We start from the raw sequence: 16693 nt of genomic DNA, 5'->3' as shown, positions 1-16693 counted from the left end.
CAGACAGCTGAGTCTACAGGTCAGACATGGAACCCACGGATACGGGAACTGATGCGTATGGCAGACCAGTTCCCAAGCGGCCACCAGGATTGTTTTAGCATATTTTATTTTTTTAATTGTATTTTATCTTTGAAAGAGAGGGAGGGAGAGGGAAAGGGAGAAAGGAAAGGAGGGGGGGTGAGGGAGAGCGTGCAAGTTCTCATGAAGTCAGACATAATCTGCAGGCATTACAGAATTACAGACAGTTTTGAGCTACCTGATATGGATGCTGGGAATTGAACCAAGGTCCTCTGCAAGAGCAGTACAAATCATCTTTCCAACTCTTCTAGCACATTTTATGTTAACATGTTAATAGTGATAATACATCAGGATGTGTGCAGGTCTGAGCACCATCACTGCACCACCATGGGAACGTACTGTTTTTGTGTTTCCAACAGAAAGTCCTTGGCAACCTCATATTTGTCTGCTAAAAAAGTAGCACAAAGTGCATGTGGTATTTTTGCTATAATACAACACACACGGCCCTGGAAAACCTCACATCTTACCAAACTGCACTTTAAAACAGCAGAGTTTGTGGTAGAAAACAGTTGGGTGGGCTACTCAGGCTCCGTGGGTCATTATAAGCAGAGTACTAACCAGGAGATAATTGTGACCAAGGCAGCTGACTTAGTCCAGGCAAGCAGCGTGGCTGCGGCTGCTATTAAGAGATACTGGATGTCCAAATGACAGCCGAGTAGCAATACTGACTCACAGAGTAAGTTCTGAGCCAGAAGACTTGTATCCAGAGGTGAGCAAAGGAGGGAAACTTGTGTCCAGAGACCAGGCTGAGGAGCAAAGACTCTGGGGAGTGAGCTGTGTGCACGGGGCTCTTTAATTTTCTTCGGAGGGAGGCAAAAGTCTGCTCCCTGTGAGAGCTCCCTCTTTCCTTATAGGAGGCTGAAATTCTACTGCTGTGGCTGTCCTCTTGCCGAGACAAGCTGCAGTTGAACCAACCAGGCTTCCTCAGATAACGGGCACCAAGGTCCCCTCCCACCTCCTTGCTTTGAAGTTGAGTCAACTGGTTTCAAGAAACCATAGGGCAGATCACGTATGATCTGTTCTCTGAGCCGAGTAGCTGAAGACTCCTTCCGGCTCTCAGCTGGGCTAGAGCAGTCTTGTTGCTAAGTCTGCTTGTTCTAAGAACCCCGAGAGAAGAGAGGCAGTGGTCCTTGAGGAAAATCCTCTCAACATGCCCCCCCTCCGCCCCCATTACCTAACTCAGGAAAACCCCTGTGTTCTGCTTAGTTAGAAGAATACTTGAAGTTTTTGTTTGTCTTTGTTTCTTTCCCAACAGGGTTTCACTTCATAGCCCTGGTTATCTTGAAACTCACTGAGTAGCCCAGGCTGGCCTCAAACTCTTAGAGATCTGCCTGCCTCTGCCCTCCTGAGGGCTGGGATGAAAGGTGTGTACCACCACTGCCTGACTGAGAAAACAGTCTTAAATTTTCTCTAAGTACATTAATCCCAAGGGTCTGGTTTCTAGATTGTCCAGTCCAAAGGCACTGATGCGAACTACATATATAATTTTAAAAAATGTTATTAGCTATATAAAAATGTTGAGAGATTAGTATGCCAAGTGGCATATTTTCTTTTAGCCCCTATGTAAAATCATACTGCAACACGTAGCCAATCTGAAACTTGAACCAACGTCCGGTACTGTGCTCCGGTACTATACCCCCAGCCAGAGGGGCATTAGAAATCTTTTATGTTTTTTTTACAGTAAGCCTTTCAACTCCAAGGTTCCTGCATACTTAGAGTGCATGCTAGCCACATTTCAGGTACTCAGCAGCTAAAAGTGGCCAATGGCTACTGTACTGTGTGGCATAATAGTCAATGGCTCTGAAGACACCAAAGTGTCACAAATTGAAAATTACATGATTCTGGACATGCAATCCAAAAACCAAAAACGTTTTCAAGTTCATAACCATATTCATGAGATGGCAGTGTAGACTGGTCAGTTTCATTGTAAACCTGCTGACCTTCAATTATCCCAGTTAACCAAATCATTTTATTTTCTGACTATACTCAGTGTTTTTATTATTATTATTTAAAACTTCTGAGTGCTCAGGCTGCCTGTACACCTGCAGGGCAGAAGAGGGCATCAGATTCCTTTATAGATACAGATGGTCATGAGCCACCATGTGGTTGCTGGGAATTGAACTCAGGACCTCTGGAAGAGCAGCCAGTGCTCTTAACTGCTGAGCCATTTCTCCAGCCCCTCTGTGTGTTTTTTTTAAAAATATATGTTCAGTGGATATCATCTACAAACTACCAGTCTGCCAAAAGTATAAAACCAGAATTGTAAACATATAATACAATTTGCCACTTTAAAAACATACAACTCAGTGGCATTATTAAATCCATGTTGCCGTATGGCCAACTATCAACATACTTCCAAAACCTTTTCATCTCCGGAGAGACTCCAATCTTCGAGCCTAACTCTCCACATTCACTCCCGGCCTCTAACCTCCACTGCATGCGCACTCTCTCTGTATAAATCTGCCTCTTCTGGCTGTTCCCAGCAAGTGTGGTCACACTACCATTTTGTGGCTGGTTTATTTCAGCTCCTGTTTTCAGAAACGATTTTCACTATCACACAAGTGAGCACATTCCACTGACAGATGAGTTGTGCCCCACTGTAGACACATGGAACGTTCTGTTTGCATTGGGGTCTCATGACAGCTTTTGTTTCAATTAATAATGAGTTGCTGAGTTTTTAGGGGGTGGCAATTTTTAAAGAAAAAAGCAATGATGATGCTGAGAATTTAACAGAGCCCTAGAAGCCAGGCCTTCTCACAATCTTATTGACTGAGAAAGTAATAAAGTTCAAGTCAACATAATATAGAGACATTGACTGCCTCGTTACTACACAGTGCTGGGCCACAAGTCCTGTACTCTCTCCAGATATTGGTTGAGGCCATCTTGATGGTTACTCTCCACTAATAACTTGACTGGATTCAGAGTCATGTGGGACTCATACCTCTGGGTGCGTCTCTAAGGGTATTTCAGAGACTTCAGAAGGGAAAATCTGCCCTGAATGTGGGTGGCATCACCCCGTGTACTGGGGCCCTACACTGAATAAAAGGGAGAAGCAAAAAAGGAAGAACACCAGCATTCATCTCCCCATCCCGCACCCCAGCCCACTTATCCTGGCTGCAGACACAATGTGTGACCAGCTGTCTCATGTTCTGGCTGCCATGTCCTTCTCACATGATGGACTGTCTCTCATTGTAAGCTAAGCAGGATAAACCCTTCCTTATGTTGCTTCTAATAAGACATTTCATAAGAGCAGTAAGAAAGTAATACACCATGTTTGCCCAAGTGTCTCAGAAGGTGCCTTCCTTCCCCTTTCCAAAGCAGGATTACATGTGGGTTCAGAAAATGTCCCTCAATGCTCTAAGCCCCTTAGCACACAGTAGTCCCCTCCCTATTTGAACGCTTCACTCCCCAACAATCAAGTTAACGTTTTCTTAAAATGCTCCTGTAGGAACACATTTAAGACATACAGCTTCACTGCAATTACAAGTTACAGAGAAATCGCTGAAAAGAGTTCTAACTCTAATGTTTATTATTCTCAACGTTTGCTTTACAGTCAATTCTTTTTTTTTTCCACTTTGCTTCATCTTGTTGTTGCTGTGCTCAAAGAAAAATAAAGAAATTCTCATTCATTTTATAAGTTTTATTATGGTAAACCAAGACGTGGAGCAAACATTTCAGAGTACCAAACAGAGTTAATTAATTCCAGTATAACTTCGTCGCAGGAGGCCAGTGCTTGCAAGCAGATGTGCTGGCTAAATATTTCAGGTCAATCTTAACACATTATTGAAAGTAACCTCCCATGCCTCAGAAAAAGTCTGGCATGCAGCTTGCAATCTACAGCAAGCAGCTCAGACACATGGAAAAGTAGAAGTTAACATCTCCTGATTTGTGCTCTCCACTGACTTCCAAATCTTGCATCTAAATAGCAAAAGAAGAAGAATAAAAAAAAGGCCCATAATAGTGTGTTTATCATACGATTAGCCATTAAAATAAAAGAGGAGGAAGCAATTTTGAATGCAGTTACCACAAAAGGGTTTGGGGAACTTTCACCTTGTTTCTCATAAACTAGAAAGTGTACTTTGTGTTCCTTTTGATTTCTAATGACCAAAGCATTTAAACTATTAACATTTCATTTCCAACACGTGTCTGCTTCAGAGCTGGCAGCTGGACTATTTATTTTGCTAGCTGGTGATAGAATTAAATGCAGAGACTTTGAAAATATTTACAAGCTTTCCCCAAACCTTCTGTATACTTTCCAAATTAGACTCCTTTGATTTTTATTAGCTAAAGGTTTACATACTACAATACTAACACTGTTACCTTCAGGATACATTGTTTATGGGTCAGGTGTGGTTTAAAACCTTCTCTTCCGCAGGATACCCAGGAGGCTGAGAACAAGAAGGTTGAACCAGTTTACTCCAGATCTGCAAGTTTTCTTGTTGAATCAAACAAGAGTAAGGACACACAAGATAAGGATGCAGTCGGGAAACCAGGTATGAAAATATTTCTAGTCTCCTACAAAACCACAGGCTTCCAAAGTAGGCTCCCTGGTGCTTTATAATCACAGGCACTACCCTCCCAAGGAACTAGCATCCTGACATGGTAGACAAGGCATGAGTTCACATGTCACACCAGTGTGAGTTGAAACCAGGATTCCTTTGGTTATTAGGTGTGTAACCCTACCCAGGTACTTCACTAGTTCTACAGAATAGAAACTGGTCCATTTTCACCCCATAGCTTTATTGTGAGTATTTGTATTTAACAGGCATATTAGACTAGTGGTTTGGATGAAGTCAAGGATCGTCTATCACAGCTGGGACTGTAGCTCAGTGGTAGAGTTCTTGCCCCAGGTTCAATCCTAGCACCACACACACACACAGATCCTCTATCACAAGTCTTTCTCGGGCCTTCGATTTATAGTGCCAATTGTTACGCTTTCATTTGCTCCATCTGAGCCCATCTGTTAGCACTGTTAGACACAGAGGTGGCAGAGGGATGGCTCTGTGGTGCACGATTATGTCCAAGCGCACTAAACAGTATGTTTTATATGCACAATAACCTTTTATGTGTGGAAAAAATAGTGAGTTGTAAAAAATAAAAAACTTGCAGTCCCTTTTTCTGAGGAACGCAGCAAGTTCCTGGAGGCAGGTTACACAGATGTTAAAAATGAGGCACTCCAACATGGTGGATGTTTAAGTTTCTGCTTAGCCTGTCATGGGGTAGGTTACCAAGGTAGGGAACTATGCCTAGGATAGTGCAGAAGAGTCCATGAAGAAAGATGATGGTGGGGTCTCTCAGAATGTCCTTAGCAGAGTGAACAATGTCCAGGAGGGAGTGGGGGCTGCTGGGGCCGGGTGAGCTCCGTACTAGGAGGGGCTTCTGGGGCCCACCGGGGACTGCAGGCTGCCAGCTGCTGGAAGTTGTTATTTTAACTTCCGCACAAGAAACCACTAGAGGTATTTAGCATGAAAAATAACAGAAAATCGGGTTAATTTTTTTAGAAGGTAGTTCTGTCAGGAGGAGGAGACGGCGAATGGCACACTGAAAGACTGAAGGCAGGAAAAGCAGGTTGGCACAGCCCTGAGAAGAAGAGGGCCTCTCTGATCACCGCTCAGACAGATGTGACCCCGTTGGGGGCTGGGGCAGATGTCTAATCAGCAAGACAAGTTGGGATAGCGACGTGGATGAGAAGATAAAGAATGGGGGCTGGACAGAGAACTCAGTGATTAACAGCACTTGCTGCTCTTGCAGAGGGTCTAGGTTCAATTTCTAGTACCCACATGATAGTCCACAACTGTCTGTAACTCCAGTTCTAGAGGATCCAATGCCCTTTCTGACCTGTACGGGCACCAGGCATGTACATCATGGTGCACAGACATATGTGTAATCAAATACTCACACGCATAAAAATAAATACATCTTTTAAAAAAGAGTGGAGCGCGGCAGGCTAGTGGGAGGGCACTGGGCCTAACTTCACTCATACGCACCCACAGGCCTCCCTCAGGTGAAGATGCTGAGGAAAGCTGAAGCCAGGGATCTGCAATTGTGGGAAGCACAGCTGGAAACACCAAGAGCCCTTACCCAAGGCTGCAGCCACACACAGGACTGGGGATGATAGTTATCAGGAACAGGACAGGACCCCAGTAAGAGCACGCAGAGTGAGAGGGGACAGGGTGGAGCCCTGCACAGTAGACTTGAAGACTACATCGGTCGTCCTGTGAAGCAGGTGCGCTCAATGGCCTGCTGCCTTTGCACTATTTCTGCATCGTGTAAACATACCGGTTCTCTAAAGCCCGTAAGAGCTGGAGAGCTGTGAAACCGGTCACTGTAGTCAGTGCGGTCTGGTGCTTACCACTTAGATAACACGGAGAGCGGTAACGGAAGAAACAGGCACAACTGGAACTCTTTAGAGAACAGCTTACATGCTCAAAGAAAATTAGGGTTTGAATAACATCCTAAAGGCTTATCTTCATATACAGAAAGGTCTTATATAGTAAGAAACAACTAAAGTCTTTTTAAAGAGTGGAAATCACGTAGTAAAAGTATTTTAAGACAAGCAGTGGTGGCACACGCCTTTAATCCCTGCACTCAGGAGGCAGAGGCAGGCAGGTCTCTGAGGCCGAGGCCAGCCTGGTCTACAGAGCAAGTTACAGGACAGCCAGGGCTACACAGAGAAACCCTGTCTTGAAAAAGAATATATATTATATATAACTCTAGATGTATATATAAAAGTTTAGCTTTCTGAAGTAGTATGTTAATTAGCTTGGTAAATTATGTGTTATGCAGTCATAATGTCTACATATTTCAAAACATGTTGTATGTGGTAAATACAGATTTGGTTGATTAAAACAATGTAGAACCAAAAATGAATTTTAAATACAGAGGGGTATGTAAAAACAGGGGTTCTATGGGGAAAGAATCCTTCAGTGGTATATGCTATGGGAATTGTGGGTCTGGTCCTGAGATAGGTAAAGACAAAGAAATTATAAGTCTTGTGACCAAGTGAATAGCATGGGTCTGAAAATGCTCTATTAACCGCTAAAACACTTGAAATGTTTTTCATGTGACATATGGTAATTGGACATGCTGCTGAGGTCGATGTGATGCTTTGAACTCCCATGTTCATCAAATAGAGATATTCTAAATAGTAACTGTATCCATCACCTCAGACTCTCTTCCCTTATGATGACGTGGTCCTCATTCTTCTATTACTTTAGATACACCATGCCTCATCATTGTCATTATTAATTTGCAGGTAGGAGGCTTGAACTCGGGTATAGCAGGCAAGTAGTCTAACACTGAGCTATACTCCCGGCCCCTGTAATAGATTCTTGTCAATCTTAGATGTTTCTTCAAGTTTGCCCTCCCTCTGACTTAACAGATGAAAACGTGCACTAGCCCACAGACTGCAGGAAAGGCGACTCAAAGTGGGCAGGCGCATTGAGGAGAACAGGGAGGGGTTACTGGCCAGCTAAAATCACAATTTAAAAATGTTTTTGTCATATTATTCATCCAACTAAGTGTGTGTGTAGCTATGTGCATGTGACAGTGTTTGTGTGAAGGTCAGAGGGCAACTTGCAGGAGTCAGTTCTCTCCTTCTATCATGTAAGTCCTCAGCCTTGGCAGCAAGCACCCTTTACCTGCTGAGCCACTGATTATGATTTTGAAAATGTCAACACACGAATAAAAAGGACTGTTGATAGAAAGATCGCTGACATGCTTAGGACGGACCCCCATCTGAGCCGCTCAGGCTTCCGGGTCAGGACAACAGTCAGGTAACCAGCATGACAGGGTAGGTGCTGAAGAACCGACTCAAGAGTCTGAAGGAGCTGAAAGGCACTTGGCTGCATCACCGAGCCAAGCTCCGAGTGGAGAGATCCAGGCCAGTTTGACAGAAAAGGCAGCATTGTTTGAGTGCTGCCTCCTACCTGTTCTCCCCCTAAGTCTGGGGAATGTAGTAAACTCTGGGCAAGACACTGAGACATGTTTCTCAAGTGCTGACTGGTTTGGATGTGGACCTGAGGTCAGGATGCTCATGTCCTTTTCCAGCCAAACTGATTTTAGAACAGGCAAGCAATTACAGAATGCTCTTCCCTGCAATAAATATGAAAATACTTAACTCCCCAGGGGCATTAAGAAGCATAAATCATGTTTTCAAAGGCCTGTGACAAGCTGAAATGAAAAGTTCCAGGTAGAAAAATACAGTAAGACCAGCATTCAGAGTTCACTGGGTTGTGAGCAGAGAGCTAGACTTAATGAGCTTTACGATTATGGAATTTGTCAATGGTTAAATATCAAGCTGCTTAAATCCTGACGACTTACTACTCATCTGTTTAAATGTGTTTGGCCTCCAACATCCACCAGCTTGCTCAAAATGGCCGGTTTCTTTTCTCCTATTTCTCCCCCAAAGAATGTCTTAAAGGAGCCAGCCATTAACAGGAGGATTCCCTTGTCAGGACCTAAAACAACTTGAAGCTGGCAAATCCAACCTCAAGTGTACTGTCTCCCTAAGGCTGAGAAAACATGCCTTGGGGGGTGGGGGGATGTGGGAGAAAGGAAGCAAAGAGGACAGGGGGAGCAGGCTTGTCTGTGAGTGAACAGCAGAAGGTGTGTGAGTCCACCAACTCTAGCTTTGGAAACACATACTAGCAATAATAAAAACAAACTAAAAATAAAATTCACGGCTGAGGGGCTGGGGAAACGGATGGCTCAGCAGTCACAGGCCCTTGCAGAGGACTAGAATTCAGTTCCCAGTGCACACAGTGGGCAGCTTAGGACCGACCACCTGTAAACTCCAGCTTCAGGGCATCTGACACCATCTTCTAATCTCAGCAGGCACTCCACATACAGAGGGCATACAGGAACACAGGCAGGCAGGCAGGCAGGCAGGCAGGCAGGCAGGCAGGAGCGCACACGCACATGAGCACATGTGCACACGGTCACACACACACACACACACACACACACACACACACACACACACACACACACACACACTTACTTATGGCCAGCTCCGGAAGCTTTTCGTCCTTATTTACAGAGAGAAGCCGCCCAAGGTACCACCTGAGAGACTAGCTGACCTAATGCTGCACCCATCAGACCAAGTCTCCTCCGGTCTGCGTTCCCACCTCACTTCGGGTTGTCAATCAGACTAAGCTGAGCGGATGTGGTGGTGCACACTTGTAGCTCAGCACTTGGGTACCTGAGGCAAGATTTCAAGCTGGTGTCATTCTGTATAAAAACTGTTGCAGGGGAGGGAGGCAAGAAGATACAGACACAGGTGGGAGAGGTCCATCAGTCATCTCCCCAAGGTCAGCCTCCTCTTCAGTATTTTCCAGTTTCACTTTTCCTAGTGGCCACCTCAGCGATTCCACGGCTATCTTAAATCATTACAGAGTTCTTCCCAGCATAAAACTCAAAGCTGTTACTTTTTATTTTACCCCTGGGAATGAAGTGAAATAAGCCTATTTCTGCTTCAGAAATCGGATAACCTCTTACAACATATTGGGCAGAGGAGGGGATGGGTGTGTTCATGTATGTGCTGACATATAGACTCTCTCAGCCCAGCCTTGGTTCTTCTGAACCAGAATCTGTCTTGAGCAGGTCTGCCAGGCAATTTAGGAGTTATGACTTTAAACCAGGGGCTGGTAAATATTTTCTGCAAAGGGGCCTGGCTTTGCAAGCCACCCGTTTCTGTCACAACCATCAGTGTTGTACTGTCACAAAAGGAATCTTGGACAAGATGTCACTAAGTGTGGCTGTGGTTTTGGAGGTATGTAGCTTTGTGGACACTGACTTTGAATTTCCTATAATTTACAGGTTACAGAACAGTTTTTTTTTTTTTTTTTTTTTTTTTGAGCTTTTCTATTCATTACATTTTTCTTCTTAGCTCATAGGCCATACAAAAACCAGCTGCAGTTTGCTGGCCCAGCCCTGTTCTCAAATATCAAAGAACATTAGGGAGCACTACTTGGGTCTGATCCCCAACTCCAGAGGACAGAGTCCATGAATGTCACATACAGAACTGCATCAAATATGACAGATGGGGCTAGCAGAGAAGTTCAGTGTATGCTTAGTATATGTCATGCCCCATGTTCAATTGCATGCATGTATGCACACACATGCATGCACACGCACACACAGAACACACAGATAAATAAATACATATTTTAAAAGTATCCTGAGAAACAATGGTTTTATGCTATGAACTATGGTCCCTATGATTGAGGAGCAAATCCTCCCAACTGCTAAAACAGTATTTCTTTTAGTTTAGACTGATTCCTAATAAAACACTGAACAAAAAGAAAATTGTGGTGTTGGGGATCAAATTCAGGGCTAGGCAAGGATTGTACCACTGAGCCATATGCCCAGGTCCCAATGCTCATGTTAAAGCATCAGAGTACAATAAGGTGCCAGAGGATGATGGTATACACCCATTATTCTAGCTAGCACTTAGGAGACTGAGACATAAGGATTTCACATTTGAGGCCAGAAGCCAAACAGTCAGACCTTATCTCAAACAAAAAAAAATAAACAACACAACACAGTGGAATGACATACTTATGAGCAATTAGGGAGTTGGTGTCATTTTACAAAATGGTTTTCCACCTTCAATCAAACCATCCTACCTTCTCCACAGAACAGCCCTTGATGGTTAGTACCAATAGCATGCTTTTGTCTGTGTTAATCCCTGGGTTTTTGTCAGGGGAGCACCAGCAGTGCTCTTTCCTGATGGGGAAGGAGATGTGGAACGCTTGGCATTTTCTTTCTTTTTAGTCCCACAGAGTACAATGGAAAATACTGAGAAGATATATAAAGGCAAGGGCTGCTCTATACCTGATTCCTGTCCACGTGAGCTGCTCAACCTCTGGTCAGCTGGATGGAGATGCTGCTGTGCATACACTCACTCATCTCTAGAACCCTGGACAACCTCACTGGGCTTCTTGAAAGGGCAGGAAGAAGCAGAGAGGAGCGGAGGGCTGCTCCACGGCTCAATGGCTTACAGCTGAGTAACCTGCGTGACCTGTCAGAACCCACCTGGGAAACCCTGGGCCAGAGGCCGCGGAAGAAATGTCTTACCCTCCAACTTGGGGACTTGTTTCTTTCAACACTTATGCAGTCTCCAAGGCTGGGGAGTGTTTCTCCTCATTGCTTCCTCTCGTCACAGGGTTTCCCCATTCCTCTCCAAAGTCCTGCTTTAAACCTGCAGAGCCACCATTCCACTAAATCCTCCCCCTACGTGTACTGCAGGTATCTCCAGTTACTGGATACCTGTGACACCTATGGCGCTTCCCATCCCTGCCCTGTTTACTGTCGGCTCCCTGCTCGGCCACAGCAGCCATCGCTCTGGAGAATCCCCAGAAAGTTCACAGAAACTGCAAGAACAGTCTAAATCAACCTCCCCAAAGGTACCATTCCCAAAGTGACTCTCCATTCACTTTGCTGGGGCTGGTCTCTCGGCCTCCAGCACCCAGAACTTCATCTCGCTCCCGGGTGTCAACCCTGCCAGCTGCTGCCCTTACCTCAAAACCGAACTCCACATTTCCTCCTTGAACCAAACAAGAGACATAAAGCTGGGCTTGAAAATAAAACATGTAATTCTGAGTAAGAAAGGCTAAAATGAGTGCAACGGAGATTAAAGTGAGAAGGGATCCGTAGACATCTGGTCAAATGTCATTTAGCCTTATTAACCACTCCAACTTACCTCACGCTCTCTCTGCTGGCCATGCAGCATCACTGAGCCCATAAATGAAGGTCCTCCTCAGAGCTCGGGTCTAGCCCGCAACTCCTCTTCCTTTACATACATTACCTATATTTCTACTACATCCATGCCTATATTTCCTGGCATAGTTCCTGCTTGAATTACAGCCTCCAAAGCAGCATATTATCTTTGAGATAACTAGGTTGACCTCAGGCATCCTTGAACTCAATGTCTTCTTCATTTTATCTTCATTTGTTCCTCTTTCCTGGTCCCCTGAACCATGAATGGCATTGTCGCCTGCTGTACCAATCAAGATTCAACTAACCCTTTTTCCTACTAACTGCACCTCCTATCAGATCTGACAACCCTCTTATTATCTTGCTTCAAATACTGCACTTTAGGCCTGCACCATCTTGTAACTGACCTAGTGTAAGCCATCTATGGATTGGTTCCCCTGCATTTTCCCTCAACCCTACAAAAATCCTGCACTCTAAAAGTCATGTTTGTTTGGTTGGGTTTTTTATTTTATTGCATTTTTTTTTCTTTGAGAAAAGTCTCAATATATATTAGGGGCTAACTTGGAGTATTCTATGTAGCTCAGACTAGTATAGAATGAGCAATCCTCCCGCTTCAACCTTCCAAGTGCCAGGATTATATGTGAGCCAACCAACACATCTGGCTTCACTTATATCAATTTACACCTTGTTTATCTTTATGTAAACTTAAGTTGTCATCTTGGAGCAAAAAGGGTGAATGGTGGTGGTGACAGGTAGTGGACTTCAGCAGCTCAGATTCCTAAGGGCGTAAGATGCATCTCAAGATGCTTAACAAGGGATGTCAAAGAAATGTGAGCATCTGTGACTCAGCATCACTGGGCATTAATGTTAAAGGGAATTCATTTACACTCAAGAGTCAGTGGGATTTGGAAATCTGGTTAAAGACTGAGATACTTAATTTTAAAAACAAAGGAGTTGACCAGCAGCCAGCAAGATGGTTTAGTTTACCACCAAGCCTGAAGATCTGAGTTGAATCCCAGGACCTAAACCACAGAAGCTGTCCTCTGACCTCCACAAACTTGCCATAGCACATATCCACCCACCCCCTCACAGTCACACAAATAAATAAAGCCAGCAAGCAAACAAACAAATAAATGCAACATTTTTATAAAAAAGCTTTAAACAAGTAAGTTTGAACGGAGGTAAATGTACCCTACATGAGTGGATAATGCTGTTCCCAGAAGACATGGGCTATTAACTAAAAATCTTAGTGCAAGTCATGAATACCTCCCTATTGTAGGTACTGGTTAGGCAGGCCCCAGAGGACTCCAAAACAACACAGGCTATTATATTGCTGCTTGTGATGATTAGCTTGAACTGACTCACCCAGATTCATCTGGGAAAGAAATTTCACAGGATTGTCTACATTGGCTTGGCCTGTGGGCATGTCTATGGAGGATTCTCTTAATTAAATTAATTTGATGTTAGAAGACCCAGCCCACTGTAGGTGGTACCATTCCTTAGGCAAGATGATCTCAAATTGTTTAAGAGTGAAGAAATTGAGCTAAGCACAAGCAAATAAATAGGCATTCATAAACTTATTCTCTCTCTGTTCCTGGATATAATGTGACTGCTATCTCAAGTTCCTCCTTTGACTTCCCCACAATGATGGAATATAACCTGAAATTGTAAAGCAAACCTTTAAGTAGTTTTTTGCTATAGTATCTTCTCATAGAAATAGATATGAAACTAGAACGCTGCTGGTCCTGATTGCCTATCATAAGTAGATAGTGACACTGCTTATTCAAGACACAGAGAAATTCATCTCCCAGGAAACTTCTTCTCTTCTGGCTAGCTTTCACAATGTCAGAAGGTGATATACAGGCCACTGAGGAAGAAGAGGCATCAATAGTTTATCCTGTGCTTGACCCTGAAAACAATCTTGACCTGCCAGGCAAGTGTGCCCATTGGTGCAATAGTGGCATGATGTTGTAGGGGTAACCAACCACTTTCAAAGGCCTGCTCCCTGGAAGGGAATTTATGCCTAGTACTACATACCTGGTCAAAAGCCTATAGCTGGGGAAGTTGTGGGCCCTAGAAGGAAACTTACTAGTGTTTTGCTGTTGTTTTGCTAAATGGTCATCTTGTTAAACTGCTTCTAAATATGTATTTACCCTCATAGATTTGTGCTTCTCTTGATCTTAGTCAAAGAAGCTTCCTTTTTGAGATGGGCAGTGGTCAGTGCAGACAGACAGTAATGACTGCCAAAATTCTGAGAATAAGTGACTGTGACTACTTAGTTCTAAATAGGACATCTGCATTCTCTCCCCCAAGGCTCAAGAAACACCACAGAAGAGGGGATGGAAAGAATGTGAGGTGTAGAAAAAGGCACAAACTGTGAAACGTGGTCTTCTATCTAGCCATAACACGGCTGCTCTGCTCATGAACTCCAGTTAGCTGTAGTTACATACATCAGACCTACATGAGAGCAAAGCAATCAAAATTCCAACATGGATGAGGGAGAAATTCATAAGCCCTCACCTATAGCTGAGGAACTAGGAGTAGCTGATAGCTGCAGGAGGGAAAGTACTTTTTGGTTTTCTTTGTGGGTGTGGCCACTGGTGGGTATTCCACATTCCAAAAGATGGCCCTCACCCACTTGCACAAGAGCAGCACTAATTGGCCTCAATGAGTTTGTTTGTTTGTTTTTCAAAAGAGGATGTGAATCCAGAGAGGAATGTGTTGGAGATGTCTTGGGGGTTGGAAAGTAGACACAGAGGGATACATTGCACTGTGAAATCATTATTCTTACTTGTTTGTTTGTTTGTTTGTGAGACAGGCTCTCACTATGTAGCCCTGGTTGTCTTGGAACTCACTGGACTCCAGGCTGGCCTAGAACTCAGAGATCTGCCTGCCTGCCTCTCCCTCCCAAGTGCTGGGATTAAAGGCATATGCCACCATGCCTGGTGTGAACATTTCGAAGAACGATTTAAAAATATTATTTTAAAAAAAAGAGCTAATTGTGGCTAGAAAGAATTACTTGGGTGCCTGAAAAGATCCGAGTAGACATGGCTGTTAACGCCGAAGATAAGCCCTTCTGTGGCATGTGCTCCTTGCACACCACCCCGGAGAGAGGCTTGAGGACTAGAGAACTTGCAGATCACACTTAGAAGGGCAACATCAGAATTCCTGAGTCGAGGTTATCCATGTTTGAGGCTAACTTGTTTTTTTTTTTTTTTTTTTTTTTTGGTATAAAATAACTTTTATTTACATAATTGTTATCTACAGAACATAACTGCTTTCTTTAGAACAAGAAAACTTACAGATGACAAGATATTGCTTCTTTTGTCAAAAACCTCTTCAAGCAAAATATTATACATGGTCACTTGCACTTAGAACATGGTGGTAAACACTGGATATCAATATTCTCCTTTATGTCTTGCCTTAATTGTTTACCAGCAATAGGACTTTTAAGCCATGAGTAGGCCACCTGCTAAGATGTAAATAAATGGTCGGAGAAAAACAGGCAAGAGACGGTAAAGCCCTTTCAAAAGTGAGGCTAACTTGTTAACTTAGTTACTGAAGCAGCTTACAGCTTTGGGTTCTTTTCTCTGGGCCAGAATGAAACCAAACATCAAATTACTTGTTCATCAAAAATCATCTTCTCCTACTTTGTGTAAGTAGAGAACATTAAAAAAGGATCACACATAGTTCCCATCCCAAAGGACCTTCAAATCTGGCCACACAGTATGATCCCCTATGGTTATACTAAGAGGGCCCAGATGAGGGGCAGTGTACAGTCCAAATAGCTTCCTTCTTTCAGACTTATCTGTGTCCTCTTTACTGGTTCCTCCATGGGTCTAGAAAACCATAATCTCTAAGGAGAAATGAGGAACTTATCTCCCATAAAAGAAAAAAAGGTCTATGTTCTACTAGACTTTTCTACTAAATGACAACCAAGCAATCTGTTTACCCAGTGGGATATCTTGTCAGAGACAAGAACCAGCAGCTGTGGTGACTAACTCTCCACCAAACACACACTTTTCTTTTGGAACTTCAAAGTTTTCTACTTTGCTATCATCTACTCTTGTGGCCTTTCATTCATCCCAACTCTGAAGGTCCCCGCCACTACGGTTTACTGTACAGAGGAAGCCCTCCCTATGCATCGACTTTCTGTCTGCCCACCTCTGTTACTTCCCACTATCTTCTCTTACTCCTTCACTTCTACCAAATCTAAGCCTGGCTACTGAGCATGCTTGCTGAGTGGTCCAAGCCCCACTCTGTCACAATGAACCATAAGAAATACCTGCAGTTTAGGCAGCTGGTGAGAGCGCCAGTCTGTGCTCCCTCCAGGACTGATTTGGTAGAGATGTGAATCACTCAAAGCACAGGCCCTTTGCTCTGTGGCCATGTAGGGATCTCAAGAAGCCCTGGGCAAAGCCGGCTGCTTTCAACTGGAGCAGAGAAGTCAACTAGCATTCTGAACTCTGAACTCCAGAATGCAGAATTTTTTTATATTTACGGAGAACTTCCCAGGAAGTTCTGGTGGTACATCTAGCATCATGAGCATATCATCTTTACTGAGGAAAACCAGATGTTTGCTCTGGAGGTGTGTGTATACTCATACTTTCTATACCCACCCCCATGGCTTTTTTTTTTTTTTTTTTTTTTTTTTTTGTAGGATACTGGCTGAGAATCTTTGTGTGGACTGTTCAATAGCTGGTTGTGTAAAGAGAGACGGGTCTTTTGTCTTTAACCCAAAAAGAACTGAAACAGACTCTTTCTTTCAAAAGTTGGCAGAGAGATGTGGCAGAGGGGCCCAGCTCGTTTGTAGAGGCAAACACATTGCTGTCCAGCACAGGATTGATCACCGGCTGGGAGGCAAGTCATCCCACTGTCGATTCGCAGGGACACTGGC

General features: G+C 43.8%; 1 protein-coding gene across 4 annotated transcripts in view; it reads right to left on the bottom strand.

Moving 5' to 3' along the window:
- STX8 (syntaxin 8) overlaps positions 1–16693 on the bottom strand; it is a 217647-nt gene that overhangs the window by 123253 nt on the left and 77701 nt on the right. Inside the window, exons 7-8 of one of the 4 annotated variants that reach the window (XM_080923414.1) lie at positions 4399–4466; positions 3877–3996 (exon numbers count right to left, since the gene is read on the bottom strand). The exons of 1 other annotated variant lie outside the window; for it this stretch is intronic. In XM_080923414.1, the coding sequence (XP_080779540.1) occupies positions 3913–3996; positions 4399–4466 (152 nt within the window). In that variant the 3' untranslated portion in view covers positions 3877–3912. Of the gene's footprint in view, positions 1–3876; positions 3997–4390; positions 4467–16693 lie in introns of those variants that run through there. 2 more of the 4 variants (XR_013975177.1, XM_080923415.1) reach the window with 2 other exon arrangements.

The sequence above is a fragment of the Micromys minutus genome, assembly GCF_963924665.1.
Source record: "Micromys minutus genome assembly, chromosome: 10".
Classification (NCBI taxonomy): Eukaryota; Metazoa; Chordata; class Mammalia; order Rodentia; family Muridae; genus Micromys; species Micromys minutus.
The sequence above is the reverse complement of the archived record's forward strand: the minus strand, read 5'-3'. Positions and strand labels throughout refer to the sequence as shown.